This window comes from Alligator sinensis, unplaced genomic scaffold (genome assembly GCF_000455745.1).
Source record: "Alligator sinensis unplaced genomic scaffold, ASM45574v1 scaffold666_1, whole genome shotgun sequence".
In the NCBI taxonomy this organism is placed as follows: Eukaryota; Metazoa; Chordata; order Crocodylia; family Alligatoridae; genus Alligator; species Alligator sinensis.
The window spans coordinates 737688-753914 of NW_005842216.1; the positions used below are offsets into that span (position 1 = coordinate 737688).

The window sequence follows — 16227 nt, forward strand, 5'->3', positions numbered from 1 at the left end:
TCACAGTCATTTGCAAGATACGCAACTATCAATGGCTTGCCAAGCACAAGATCAAAACTTGCTGATATGTCATTTAAATGAATGAGTTTTTGTAGGCTGCTAATGCTTAATATGGACATGTCTTTTTTGTTATTTTGGAAACAAAGTTTTGTAACAGCTGAGATATTTGCATCTGAAAAGCAGATAGTAGGGCACCGCAGCAGTTTTGTGTTTTTGAGATCCTATCAAGTGAGTTCTGTACTCAAGTGAATGTGAAGCTCATGTAAATGTAATAATTGGCATGCAAGGCAAAAGCCTAGTTTGAGAACACTAGAAAAAGAGAAAATGATTGTGTTATCCTCACTTTGATGCCTCTGCTCTTTGCAGTTCATTTCTCTGAACACACTCGTTCATCCGTCTTCCTTCTTACCCCACTCCAGTCCTTTTGGTGCTGCCAGAGTGCTGCACATCACAAAACCTCCCTAGGAAACCCTTTCACTTCCTGGGAAACCTATAGCCAGAGCTGGACGTGTTCAGTATTAAACAGAACAAAAATTACCCTTTGAATTAGTGTTCAATTTCCATCTGATTAAATAAAAAAATAACAAGAAACAGATTGACAGATAAGAACCAAGGGAAGTAATGGGACAGGAAAAGCTGGGAAGAAATTAGAGGACATGAGGAAGTGGGGGAAATGAGACTCAACTTGCTTTAAGTGGTAATTTTAGGAGGTCTGCTATAATGTCTAAGTTGCAGTGAATGGCAATATTGTCCATTTCAACCCAAATAGAACTATTTTTCCATACAAAAAGAGAATGGGTCAAGGTAACCTCTACTGTAACTGCAGTGGCTTTAGTGGTGATGCAGGATACGTGGTTTCTGTCCATTACTTGCAAAGAGGAAAAAAGGAAAATGTGAAAGCTTATGGTATTTCAGATATGGACAAGTCTACCATGGGTTTAACTTATTTTCTCTTTACTAACTTCTCAGCAGTAATTGTAATGGGCATATTGCTGCTCATTCTTTGTCTGCAAAACACTCATTGTTTTTAGCTTATGACTACAGAACAAGCCATAAGGGTTCTATAATCAGTCTGTTAACAATTTTGAGTGAGTTTCTTTACCAGCTGTTAAGTGTGGTTGCCTTTTTTCTTTCAGACTCAGAAAAGTGGATATTATACTGCCTCCACCAAAGTTGTTCACACATTTTACTTATAATAGTGAAAAGCGTATTATAAAGTGAACATTTAGAATTGATTTCAATAGAGCTGAAAGCCTGAATGCCATACTGCCACGTGAAACATGGCTATATAATAATGATCTTTATGGAACCAGATGCAGAAATATATAAAAAATGGTGTCTAGAAACACTTTGGTCCTTCTCCACTATCCACTGCCCAGATGATTAACTGTTAGCGCATTCAGTTTAACCAGCTGCCAGAGATCTGGGACTCCTACACTCGTGCAAAGAGCCTGCTCTGATGTGCTGGAAACATCAGAGCAGACTCGATTAATTGAGTCTGCTGGAGCACGGAAATTAACTCTCTCCAGCAGACTCTCATGTCACGTGCATCAGCGTGCTGAAAAATGGTGGCAAGGCTTTTGAACTAAAGCTCATCCCCATGCCTCCCAGAGCACATGTAAAAATGCCCCTGGACAGCAGCAACCACTGATCTGAGTGAGAATCAGAGACCTACAGTGCCAATCCTCAGTTTTTCTAAAGACATGTACCAATAGTCAGAAGCTCTATCCTATCAGAAAGATTTCTGCTAGGGTAATAATTTCATAACCTTGAGGTAACAGATAATGGCTTAGTTGTATACTGAACACCATGGAGAGCGTGAACCAAGTCTTCTTATCAAAATGCAGGTTGTGCCACAACACAGGGGCTTCTGATAGTTGGATAAACAATAGAGGATGGCATGTGTGTCATAATAGTGGTCAGATATAAAATAGTGTTGGCTATCAGGGGCTTTTTGATAGGCTTGTAGATACAGCCATTATGAATTTATTAGAAGAATAAACTAAAAGTTCAAAATAATTCAGGAATTTGTAAAGATGCCAAAATTCAAAGGTCAGTATACTGTTGCTATATGAAATGTATATGCACAAAATTGAGCCAATGCTCCTGTTTATATTTTCACATATTCTGAAAAGCATTAAACAAAAAGGATGGTAAAGCTAACCACAACAGTCATCAGGCAAGAATCTTGAGCTGGCTTCACCTTTGAGCAGCCAGACACTCTCACTTCCCTGTATATTTATTGACTTCCCAAGTCTGTGAAAAATTGGCCATCCCTCAGATGACATTTAGAGTGAAGGAGGTGGACCTGTTAATAGTACACAGGGCCAGGGTAGATCCTTTTCTATCAAGTCACTTTACAATACTTTTTCATAAACTAATTCATAGAATCACTAGGATGTGCTCTGACATTTTTATAGCTATTTTTATATGAAAGCAGTTGATATAGAATTTGAGTAGAAAAAATACCAGGTGGTCTGGTAGCAGTTGAACTCCTGAATGCATCACTCTGAAAGGTCAACAAGGATACTTGTTGGGAGTTACTACAGTATTATTTAATCAGGAATAATTTACTTTTAATACATCTCTAGAGCACTTTACAAGTACAATATTAATATTTGTACCATTGTCTTTATCTTGCACTATAACTCACTGAAGTCCCAACTTTTAATCCCAGCTACCTCCAACTAGTCTGGATCGAAGTAAGGTTTCAGTCTTACTAAGAATGGAGAAACTACAATAATATGTAGTAATCATGAACAGAACTGTAAGTCCCATTTCTGTAGGTTCTTTAGGACAAGTGTCCTTGCAGAAATGGAGTCAAAAGGGCATTGTTCTGGGAGCGGGGCATTTATTATCCTTTTATCTTTTAGGTTTGTGGTTAGTGTGGTAATACCCCACAAAACACCTCATGCCAACTTCTATAACTCTTTGGTTTTACACCCAACATGGCCTATAGTACTGTTGAAAAGCCTGTTCATTGTGCCTTATACACAGCATCACCTCTCCTTTCTTTATTGCACACACATGGATCTTTTCAAGAATGGGTATATGGAGCTTTCACTAGGGCCAAGATGTTTATATGCTTAAAACACATATATATCCTGAACCACCGGCTATGTATCAGAAAACACTATGAGACCACTCCAGAGAGTAAATGAATGTCTCTCTGGATGAGCTTTATTATACTGAGAACTGGAATGAAACGCTTTTGCCTCCTACTTCCCTATCTAGCCATGGCTTTTCTGGCACGCACATAGATACAAATCCCATTCAGAATGGAGTTCCCCAGCAAAGCAACATGTTCCTAATACTGGTTTCCATTTCAAGTAACCAGAAATTCTGTACTATTGAAATATTAAAGTGCCCACTTCTCTCTTTCCATGCCTCATCTGGGAATCAGACTTTTATAGGCCTATAGCAAAAATAAAAAATAAAAAACTAAAAATATCTGTAAGATGTTACCTGCAGATTCTGAATGTTACTTTTCTGGTGTCATTCTCACTCCCTCTAAAGCATTCTCCCACCAATTGTAACAAGAAGTGCAAAATCTGTTAGTGACTCAGAGTCATGGGTTAGAGGGGGAAGATAGTGTCTAAGACTGTTCTTGGGAAAGCATTAGTGTGATTGTCTCTGTCTGTCTCTCTCTCTAATATTCTGTATGCCACACAGTTTGGCTACTGTCGATCCCACTGTTGTTCCTTTTATATACGAATTGTCCGATTTAGCCTGGGTTGAAAGGGACATCTAGAAGGTCCAGCTTCAGTTTCTAGACCCAGTTGCTCAGTGCAAACAAAGCAGCAGTGCAACAGTAGAGAAGGTTGACATTTTACAACTCCGTAACAGCACACCGCCCTATCTGGATTAACTATAATTCTAAGGAAAGAGATATGTTAAGTATAATGTGAGTTGCTCGTGGGGTAAGGTTTGAACAGGGAAAACAAGATCAAAAGGTATGCTAATCACGGATCCGACTGTTTATGTTGAGATTCCAGACAAGGACTCAGATTTCTATAGATCATAACCTTTAAATGAACAATAGTTGACAACTGTGAATAGAAAGAAGTTTATTTAGCTCATGCTTCTCTCTGGAAACGGACTCATGCTTTGCTTGAAATAACTGACTTTACATGTTTTATGAATAAGAGAATTTGAAAACTTATCAGTAAGTCTCTAGGTACTACTTAGAGAACATTTAATTTGCTATTGCTGCTAAATTTCTTCATGCAGTTAAGTGCAACTCTGCAATTTGCTCTTGGAAGATGTATAGACCAGTTTCTCATTTGCCATTTTAAGGTCCTACTAAAATGGTGCTGGTAATACAGATGCAGGAGCATCCCAGCAAAATAATTTGTGCACCTAGGCATAGATACAGGACTGAGACTATCCCATCCAGTCATGAATTATTTGCAGAAAGATAGACATGTGGCTCTGTGTTGTTGGGAAGGTGGAGAGGGAAAAAGGGGATTCAGCCAACATGCTGTTTCATTGTCTGCACTGAGTGCCTGTTAGCGTATAAAATGAACTCAAAGTGATTATTTAATATTTAAAACCTTTAATGTGCTGGGTCCTAATTATCTTGCCAGTTTTCTGGCACCTCTATACTGTCTTGCCCTCTTAGGTTGAAATGGCAGAGAGCTTTTGGTTCCAGGGTCAGCAGGAGTAGAATGGATACATTTTCGCTTTTGTCTTGGTGTTTGAAAATGCCCTGCCTTCTATTCTCAGGAGGGATGTGTCTTTAGCCTCTTTTAAACGAAGGCATTGAGATTTAGTTCTTAAGGTATTTGGCACAATGTATTGTTATTGCTTTTGAATATTTTATCTAGGATTTTGTTTTGCTAGGTTTTAACTAGAGTTTTAAATATTCTTCATGCTATATATAATGCCTAACCATGGATAAGCACCATACAAATACATTTTATTAGTACTCTAATTTATAATTAATGTTAAATACATCTCTTTTCAATCTCTATACACAGACTGACAGATTACAAACCCATTACATGCCTCTTTGATGTTTTGGCCAATGACTTTTAGACACAGTAATAATTAATGACTAAGCAGAAAAAATTAGAGACAGAGAACTTGATGTTCCATGGGGCCCCTCAAAAAAAATTATACATCATGGAAGAGCAACTGAGTCCCCTGTGCATTTACCATTTTTTAGGGAAAAGGACTCAATATTTTCTTTCCCAGAATGCAGTGGAGCAAGACCCTGCATTTCCAGATTATAGCTTCCATCTTTTATAAATATGAATTCTTCCATATTTTCTCCTGCTCAAGCTATTCCCTTGATCATCTAGCATTTTTCCATCTGGGTAGCATGCCACTCTCTCTGAAATGCAGATTCATAAGAGTCTCAACCTGTTGCTGCATTTGGGACTGTCCTTTCATACTGAAATTCTGAAGGAAAACCATGAAATCTCCAGATTAGAATGCAGCTCCATTCTGGATTGAACAGGATCTACAGGTATGCTGAATCAAGTATATAAATATGCTGAGAGTCAGCACAAGGGCCTGTTTGAGAGACTGACAGTATATAGGTGCTTTGGTACAATTAAAAAAAGTTCAGAGTTGCTTCATTCTCACCAGTCTTGCCCATAGACCCTACAATTCTCTATTATGGAATCCAGTCAAAGGAGAGTAGAGGGGCTGTCACTAAAAGAGAAAACTATAACAAGGGTCAAAGTTTTCTCAGTTGATTTTCAGGTACCTGTCAAAAACTGCATTTATGTAAGAAATAATCCTGCCCTTACGAAGACAACCAGATGATGTAATGGATATTTTTTCCATCTCTCAATACTCTTATTATGTGACAATATTATATAACTGAGAGCCAGTTAGTCCCAGTTCATTCTAAAACTTACTGCACGTACAAGTACAATAATCTGTGTTCTTCTGCTTCTCATATTCAATTAACCATTTCTTAAGAAAAGAGAAAGTATTTGCTCAATTTGCTGATAGTTCAGAAACCCTAATGTAATTGTTCAAGGAAGGCCTAAGATTTAACAGCATGGACAGATCTTTCATCAGAGTCCAGTATTTATAGAGAACAACTTTTGCTATGATTATCATTTTATTCATCATTTACAAAGTAACTATGGTATTCCTTTGTAACATTTAACAGATTACTTGTTGCAAATGTATTGTTGTCAAATGGAATGTAGTTTTAAACTACTAAGAGTAATCAGTTTTGCACAATTCTGACTCAATTTCCTTTGTGATATTTAGACACTGAAATAGGGCAGTAATGGAATTCTGTCATCTCAAGGGCTCTTTGGGACCTACAGTAGAAATGTGTTTGTTTCATTTTCTAAATTGATAAGCCTGCAAGGGCAGTGGTGAAATACTTGTTTTAGTTTCTGCTTGAATTCAACTATAATTCTAAGGAATTCTATGGTTGTGGTCTCTCTCTCCTTTTCCAAATCCATTTGTCTATAAAACAAATTGAAAGGATGGGATAAAACCTACATTTTTCTAACTAATATGTACACTGGGTTATCTACTCAAATTTTACGTTGTATCTCCTGAAGTATAGTTCTTGAAATATGGGGTTTTGTGGGAGAAAGGTAAGTAACACCCAGCTCAGTCCGTGCAAGGCTGCTTTCGCAACAGATCATAGATTTAGCTATGTGCCTCCAATACACTTTAAGATTTTATACATTACATTCTGTAAATGTGGGAGACTCACTGTTTATGACATGTTGCTATAAAGCAGGTAATGATTTAATGAAAAGCAAAAAGACTGAAAAGGAGTTTGCCGGAGCCCTGTGTGATGTGAATGTTAACAAGCCCATTCACGTCATCAGCATCTTTGCTCTCCACCCCTCCCTCCTATCCTTCCTCTCTCTTTTATGAGCCAGCTTGAAATCAGGGAATTACATGCTAAGGAAAACCCTTCAGCTAAACATATAATTATTCTGAACAGGATCAATGCAGCACAGTTAATCAGTTTACCAACTGAATTAATTTTTATTTTTCCATGTCTGCATCTCCTGTTGAGAATGAAGAAATTCAAGATTTAAAGGGGGAAAAAAAAATGAGTTGCATTTGTGAAATGAGTATTTATAGCTGAGCAGTCATTATGAAAGGAACCTCTACTTCAGGCTGTTCTGGCAGACAAACATTGCTATCAATCAGCAGGACTTTGAATAACTTACTCCATGTGAAGTTATTACTGAAGGTACACTTAAGAAATAGCTGATTTCCTATTTTAATTTCCAGCTGTTTAATAACATTTAGCTCTCTTCAAGAGAAGATTTTTTTGTTGTTTGGGGGGTTTTTTTTAATGAAAACAGTGGATTGTTGTGTAAAAATTTGTATTGATTTACCTAAGATACTACATAAATGCAGAGAAACACATTTTAAATACAACCTGCTCGACTCAGTAAGAAAAGAAGTCCTCAGAGCCATTATTTGAAAATGTAGGTGTTTTAATGTTTTAATAATTTATTTCAAAATTAAACATTACACATCCCGATTTAAATATCTTTAAAAGCAAAAGAGATTCAGGAGGTGCAATTGCGGACACTAAAATTGTTTCCTGCACACAGTTACCTGTTTTTCCATTGCATTATTTAATGTTGTAGGAAAAATGTTTGCTTTTTAGTTGAGAAGAACACTTTTTGATAAAATGTGGCCTTATATGCAAAGCTTCACTAGTTTATACAAGAAATAGAGGTGTTCATTGTTACTAGATTAAAAGACACCAGAAATCTCTAGGTAGTGGCATTAGAGATATAAATAGTAAGGTGTATTTTGCCACCATGTATTCATTTTAATAAATTTAATTTTCAAATAACTACAACTAAATGAAATAAATGCAAAACAATTACATGTATTTGTACCTCTTTGTCAGTCTACGTTGTTTATGGCGAATACTCTGCCCCTTACCCCATCCCAGTATTGCAAACAAGAAACTTAGGCCAGGCAGGGAAAAGACCATTTCCTTAAATTAATGTTTTCAGTCCCCGGGGATCTATTACTCCAGGGAAAATATTTATGTAAGGGAAAAATACATATCAGGATAAACAGTTCCAAAAACTTACATTAGAAACAAGAATGGAAAGTGGAATAAATTTGAAAAAACAGAAATAAGTGAGGAAAGAGCAACAAAAACCACATGACCAAAAATACTTTTTTGAAGTCCATGTATACCAATCCTGCTTGGAAAACATTTCTTTTTAATGTCTTGACTATTTCTCTCAGCAGCTCAGATTTTTTTGTATAATTTAAAGAGCAATTCAACATTACAAAGCTATTGAGATTCCTCATTGCCAGATGTGCAAGCCAGAGAAAATCAGTTTCTCAAGAGTTTTGTGGCCTTTTGGGTACCCACAATATGAAATACAGACAATCTGCCACTGAATCTGTTCCTAAGAAAGAATCGTGGAAAAATTCAAGATGCCAGCCTGCTACAATGATATTTGATATATTTATATATTTTGCCAAGTAATCCTTCTTGAAGAAAAAGGATAGAAAGGCTGCCATCATTGGGGTGGAACTCAGGATATGGTTGTGTCTTATAATAATATGCTTTATGTGTATTTAGTGAATTACATTTCGGACATAAATTTTTGGCTTCTACCCATGATCTCTTATACTGCTCTTATATGACTGGCACTCATTTCTAATTAGTTTGCAAAACAAATGATTTATTAACTGATTTTAAGAACACAAATTATAAAAAGATATCTTGTTATGGTCATCTTTCTGTGAAATGACTTGTGGGTGGAAATGGTACTTAATGGTTTTTAATAAGAAAGCTGAGTAAGTATTTTTAAGGATAAATGGGCTATTTTTATTTCTTTATTTTTTTAAACAAGGACTGACTGCACCTTTAGCATTTTAACGTATTGTTTATTAACATGTTGCTTTCAGTAGTAAAGGAAATGTTCTACCTTCAGAACAGTGATTTCATTGTAAATGTCACAGAAAGGTGGTGTTATAACAAGGGTAATTATGTTGTGACTTCATAGAATTGGCAACTAGGCTTCATTGCCTTTTTGTCAAAGAGAAGAACAATATCAGCCTTATGTTTGATAGTAATAAAATTTAAAAATGACATATATGTCTTTATTCCAAATGTCACATCTGACCCTTTTAAATAACTGTGTTTAAATAAGGTATGCAGTTTGTTAAACTATAATTAGCTAGGTTGTCTTGTCAGGCTCTTTCATGTGAATATGCTAGGAAGTAAATCCTTCACTGTGGGTGATTCATATAGATAAGTTACATATCACTTGAATGCCACTAGCATTCTGGAGCTTCATCCTGACTACTGCATTAAAGTCTATTCAGCAGAACAAATACAGCTAATGAAAGTGACAGCAAGCTAAAAACAAAAACAACAACAAAAAAAAAGTTACAGTGCAATGGTGAGAATGATTATCACAATAGCAACTAAGTCAGGGATTTTGAGATGATTTTAAACTAATTGGTAGCATTTTACACTTTCTGATACAAGGGGTTTTAGAACCCTTTTGCTTAGCTATGCAAGACATATACTAATACCTGAAATGTGTTATTAGTACAGGGTAAATGTAATGGACTTGTAATATTTGCTTATTAATAATAGGTATATGTGCAGCTTGGGATCTCTAGTTGCATGCACTACATCTGATCAAATAAATTCCCTCAATCCAATACATATGCTAGTGTTCAGTGCAATATTCTTATTTATATTTGAACACTGGTGTTTCAAAGTACTAACACAGTTACATGGGGATACCCCAGTGTTTCTTAGGATACAACCTTTATATAGAAATATTGGTAGTCATAACATGTTTGAAACTAATGCATACTATATCCCTCATCAAACAGGCTATTTAATATGCATGGTGAACATTTGAATAGCACATTATAAAAAAGTCTTACACTACTTGTTTACAGTGGAAAAGCTGCTAATTCTACTGTCATAAACTAATGTTACCCAAGATGTAATTAGTTTGTGTCAATGGGATGAAAGGGTGTCAGGGAATAATTTAAATACTTGTTGCTGTATTTCAAATTTTCTAGAAGTATTATATTACAACCTAACTCATCACTTAAGATGCTATAAAAATCTATCTGCTTGCTTTAACCCCATGGATCTATATCATCAGAGACTTGCATCAGTACTAGGTCTGATTCAGTTAATGTCATTGGACATAATTAGCAATCACATATCAGCTAACTTCTACATCCATCCTAGCTGACCTGCTTAGGATATTTAGTCTTCCAACTAGCCTAAGTTGACAGACACCTGAGTAACAAACTATGTTTTTCCATAGATGCTGTCTGCCTTATGACTGAGTCTGTATATTTGTAATGAGTGTAGCTTGACCACAATTCTACTATTACTAACAAGAACATACAGAGTCCAGTTTCACTTATGTGTGGACATATATTCAAGTATAATGAAAGCAAAGCCAGACCCAGAGTTAAGATAACAAATGTGAAAGCTGTAAAGAAAAACTATTACCATCCAATTTAACCCTATGTTTAGGTAAAACCCCATTACAGAAAACATTCACAGATAGAGTACACATAAAAATTATACTTTTCCTTTATCTAATAGGAGACTGTTTTTGAACAGAAGTTAGTAGGTCTGAGACCAATGCCTCATTAGAAAAAGTGTAAAACTATGTTAAGGCATCTGCTATGTAAATAGTTTTTTTCCAATTCAGGGGAAAATTGAAGCACTTATCACCAACAATTCTTTACCCTTCCATCCAACCCAATCTGTTTGTAACATAGCAGAGTACCATAAAGAAAACATTTCACAGCTTATGTCTGTGTTTATAAAATTACAAATGTTCAAGGAAATCATAATTCCTGTCAAGTTATCCAGAAGAGTTTCCTCAGTGAAGCTGTGCTCAGACAAGCAGCCCTCTCATTTCCTCTTGCACTCTCCATATATGGCAAAGACTGCACTGTCCACGGTACTAGTGATTGTCAGAGAAGCGTATGCATTATACAAAACACAGAAATACGAGCAAGAGAAGCCTGAACAAATCAGGATGTATCATTTAAGGATCAGAATTTCATAGTTCAGTCACTGGTACCATGCATTCTCTGTTTATTCCCTAGAACTATACAGAAGTGCTGCACAGCCACTGCATCAAATCACCTGATATGAGCAAAACAGAGCTAATCGGGGCAAATTTAAAGACAACCAAACATAATAAGATTACACTGTGCAATTCATAATGGAGTCTTAAGCCATAAACACTTTATATACTGTCTGTCTTTACCCACAAATGCATTAGATCACTACTCAGTTCTTAGCAGAGATTCCAACAGCACGTTGTACAGCTCATACCAGGCTCTCTGTTCAGTCATGTCTCTGAGAACTACTGTACAAAACAGCACAGGGATTTTTAAAACTGCATTAACTCTTGACAAAATAAAAATGCAGAAGCAGAAATGTAAATTGCATAGAGCACAGATAATAATGATCATACCTTTCATCCAATCCACTACTTGCTTGGGCGTCCACTTGCTAATAGGTTCCATAACGAGAGCCATCATCAGATCACTTAATCATTCACACCAAAATCAGGAAAAGAAAAGGAAAAAAAACCTATCAGAGCATGGTTGGGATAAGAAAGCTATAGGATTTTACATTGCAGTCCAAAGACGAGAAGATGCTTTGTCCCTCCAGGTTTCTCCTGCACTGATTCAGTAATGTATAAAATTACTCTGCTTGATCAGCTCTAGCACCTCCCCCACTGCACACAGCCTGCAACACACTGGAGCACACTGAATCAGGAAATGGTGCAGTATGTATATACTTACTTACAAAAAATCTATACCCTATGAACTACTTATTAGACAGGCACAAATATAAAATTATAGTGCATAGAAAGTAATTCAAGCTCACACTATAGAGTTTTAAGGAGCTTGATTCCAATCAGCTCTGGGATCTTCATCATTAGGAAAAATATCACTAGTGTAACTTGATAACAGATTGTCTTGGCTTCATGGCAAATATGCTGACTGTCACTCAAATTAAAAAGAAGATAGAAATATCATAATATCACTTGGCATCTGGCAAAATGCTGAGCATCTCCATCTTTACAATACAAAATGTTGGTGGAATTTTATACTGTATAATCATGCAATTCAGAATGTCAAACACAGTAGAGGGAGTCTTACCAAGGTAAAACTCACTGTCTGAATAATTTATTTTTGCCTGGCCATGTTCAGAGCCATATCCTTCCCTCTCTGAGTCTAAACGTTATAGTAAAAGAATGACAGAGTAGAAAGTTGGGGTCCATTATTTTCTATCATAATCCTTTCCTTCTGATGTAAATAGCCACAAGTAGAAAGTGCTTTTGATTCAAAGCACTCAGACCATCATCCACTCTCCTCTTGTTGGAGTGAGGAATAATATTTTAACATGCCTAATACTAAAGTTTTGATGTGCTGTAAAAATTGTGATGGAAAAAGGTCTCAAACGTGCCATATGGTGCTTCTTGGTGATGTTATGAGTCTTTGCACCTTGTAGACTATGTGTCTTGTAGCCTGTAGTTGAACAGGTACATGCTCTGTCTGATGCTTTGTCCTTCATGGTCTAAGTTGTACAGCCATCATACAATAAGTAGGAGGGGACAGAGAGAGGAATACACCACATCAGACTTCTGTCAACTTCTTTCTTCCAAGGATCTTTTATCTCTGCAAACCACTGTCATATTTAGTTGTCAATTTTCCCCATCTAGGCTACAAAATAACACGAAACAGCTGTCTAAAATGACAATCCAGAAAATTCCCATAGACTTAAGCAACTTCAAGTCTTTCTTTAGTTCAGTTATTCTCAACCAGGATGCCAAGAGATCCCTTACATTTTTAGCACTGTTAGTTGTGCAAACACCTATATATGATTCACAAGATAAACTCAGAGATTTCAAATAGGAATCCATACTGTCAAAAACGTTATGACCTGTTGTGGTCTTTCTGAGCTTTTTCAATGACAGAATTGCTATATTATTTTTCCATAGTCAAAAAAAAGAAACAGTGAAAAACTAAGAGCTGGATTTTCGAAGGGGTGCCTTGAGTCTAAAAACATTGAAAACACTCGCTAGGTTCAAGGCACCCACTGGAAACATCAGCTTTTAGTTTTCACTTAATTTTTTACTACAGAAAAATAAAAGAACATTTCTTCTGCGGCAATCTGAAGATACTAATATTGTGTGGCACTCCACAGCACCCCTGAATGGATAGTAAGTCACTCCACAGTGCTGTGGCACCCTGGGTGAGAATCACTGAGCTAGAGGGAAAGTTATAAAACTCTCTCTGAGGAGCCATTAGGCAAAGTCAAAGAAGCCCAACTGGTAAAACAATTTACAAGTCAGCATTTTCTTTATTAACAAGGGATTAACTAAAAAAAGAAATAAATTGTCCCAGCATTATAAATTTAAGTCATCTCTGTTATTAATTTCAAACAGGTTCAACATATCCTACAGTCACATGGCAACATTAAGGTGTCACAGAAACAGTGCCTTTCTTGTAAAGCTGAAAGAGGAACCTTATTAGAATAAGGAAAATAGTACTATCTCCAAAAACACCAACACAATGACTTGCCTGGTTTAGCCTCCTTAATTTATCCAAACTGAGGATCTGGCCCCTGTATCTTCCAGAGTGGGAAAAATATACCTTTCTCTTCTTATTGCTTCAGGGACCTATTTTAGGTGCATAAAGATATTTATGTTCATTTTTTCCATAATGTCCTTCAGATGGATGCGCCTCTCTCAGTTTAGTGATATGTTATACTATACCATGCTTCTCCATCCTATTCAATTCTTTTTTCACTTTGAAAAATGGTTAAATTGCTACTCTGCATTTGTTCTTTCATTAGGGTCCACACTGGTGCTCCCTCATATAGGATATTTTTATGGCACACCAATACAACTTCCTCTAGGACAGTGTTTCTCAGCCTTGTTAGACTTGATGGGAGTCAAAGCACCTATCGGAAAATGTCAACTCTTTGTTTTCACTCTTTTTTTAAATACATAAAAAACAATAGAGCATTTTTTCTGTTACAAAGAACTCAGAAAAACCAAAACAGGTTAGAATGTTTTTAACACTATGGATTCCTATTGGAAATCTCTGGGTTTAACTTGTGAGCCATATTTGCAGACTTAAGAGTGCTAAAATTGCATGGCACCCTGAAAGGATCTCAAGACATCCCAGGGTGTCATGGCACCCTGGTTGAAAAGCATTGCTTTAGGAGTTCTGTGAAGCCAGTGTCCATAGTATTGGTTCTATGAGGTTGTTTATAATAATAAAAGTGTCATATTGTCTTTGTAGCTAGTAGGAGATTAACATTGTTCAAGGAAACAGAAGTTTTGTGGATTACCCTGGAGTGCTGTAGTTTAAATCAAGGGTTCATCTCTTTTAAAATATTTTTTAGAAGCCAGTCAAGTCACCTCACCCCAAATCATTTCTTCAGTTTAACACTGGTATTGCAAACTTTGAGTTAAAGCATGTGCCTGATCAGGGTCTCTGGACACAGATAGCAGGAAATAAGCATTACTCACCCTTGCTTGGATTAGTTCCCTGATTGCTATAATTTGATAGGCATGCTCCCAGTGTCTTTTTATCTCTCATTTCCTTCACCGAGGGCCAGGTGGCTGATGATGAGGGAACTGGCTGGGCCCTGGGAGCTGAGAACCGAGTTAGATGACCAGCAGGGGGCCCGACTTGGGGCACATAATCCCAGCCTCAGCATATGGAGGGGACAGTTTGAACCTGGCTGCCACAGGGTGAGGCGCTCTGAATAGAACTGATTGTAGTTTTGAATGAGACTTGCACACGCTTCCACTGTCTGGGTAGGCATTATCAGCCCCGTGTTCTTTGATGTGGACACATTTCTCTTCAAGTTGCTTGGGGTCTGATTAAAAACCTAGTAAATTCAATGGAAATCCCTGTTTCTTCACCAGCTTTAAATGTCTGGCAAACATCACCAAATGGGGCCCCCAACAGCTCACCCAGAAACCCTCTGTCACCCCCTCTCTCAGCCTGGTACACATGAGTGTGATGCCTCTCTCCATGAGGTGCAGCCAGAACGGGTTGCCCTGCACCTGACCTGCGAGTACATTTTTGGAGGATCTCAGGATTTGTGACAAGAAAACTCAGTTCCAGGCATGACTGCGGGGACTAATTACCACATAGATCCTTTTGTGGCAGGTATATGGAGTGCACACACATACTGAATTGTGCTGAGCTGTGGGGTCACCATGGCTTGAAACGCTGTTGACTGTGGTGGGACTCAGGCCAATGAGCTATATGGTAAAGCCTGTTGGTTTTGGACTTATGTGTTGTATCGGGGCCTAAGATCAAGAATTATTGGCACCAAGGGAAGGGTGTCAGGGCTCCTGGTGCCAGCCTGGGATTGTAGTACCTTCAGGCCTGGTGCTAGTTCTCTATGGAGGGAGCACCTGTCCATTTTCTTAAATGGCGGGGAGGGGGGGAGTTCCTATCAGCTGTTTGCCCACTATGGGCCAAGTGTTTTATAATCAAGCTTAGTGTTGCCTGCATTTAATCAACTTCATAGTTAGTTTCCATTACTGAGTGCATGCTGCTTTTGGCAGCAGCTTAATGATAGACACTGTATTTAGTGAAGTTTCCTTATATGCAAATACAAGATGAGGGGCTTTTTCCCCTATGCTGATTGAGGAAAAAACCTCGTCTTGTATTTGAGTAAATACAGGACATTTTTTTATGTCATTCTGTAACAGGGAACCCTCCACCCTTGTTGGTATGAAGGGAGAACCTGGGAAGATGGCAGAAAGCGTGTTGGCAAAGGGAAGCCGGTGTGAGCTGTCTGTGTAAATTGAGCCACTGGCCACAAAGGGCTGGGTGGTTGATGAGCGAACAAGCAGCACTGGGCTCTGGGAGCTGAGAACTGAGTTAGATGATGAAAAGGGGACTAGACTCAGGGCATATAAGCCCAGTCTCTAGATACGGAGAGGTATCCCCCTGGGTGCCACAGAGTGAGGAGCTCTGAATAGAACTGACTGCAGTGTTGAGTGAAGCCAGCCTAGGCAAGCTAGCTGGTGGGTTGGAGGAAACTAACCTGCCAACGTGGGAGGGCTAGAAGAAAAAGAGATCCAAGGAGAGGTTTATATTTGAGTTAGAACTGCCTGGTTTGGCATTTTGTGTTTAAGTTTGACTGGAGGTTTGGATAGTGGCTGCAGGAGTGGTTTGAAAGCCACAGTGCAGGGTGCCAGGTGTGTTGTGCAGGGC

The 16227-nt window shown here is 37.7% G+C and overlaps 1 protein-coding gene across 1 annotated transcript in view; it reads right to left on the reverse strand.

The window, feature by feature from the left end:
- The window catches only part of LOC102367873 (connector enhancer of kinase suppressor of ras 2-like), a 703948-nt gene extending 692440 nt beyond the window's left edge, over window positions 1-11508 (reverse strand). Inside the window, exon 1 of the mRNA XM_014521487.2 lies at window positions 11445-11508. Within this exon, the coding sequence (XP_014376973.1) occupies window positions 11445-11508 (64 nt within the window). The remainder of the gene's footprint in view (window positions 1-11444) is intronic.
- Between the last annotated feature and the right edge of the window lie 4719 nt (window positions 11509-16227).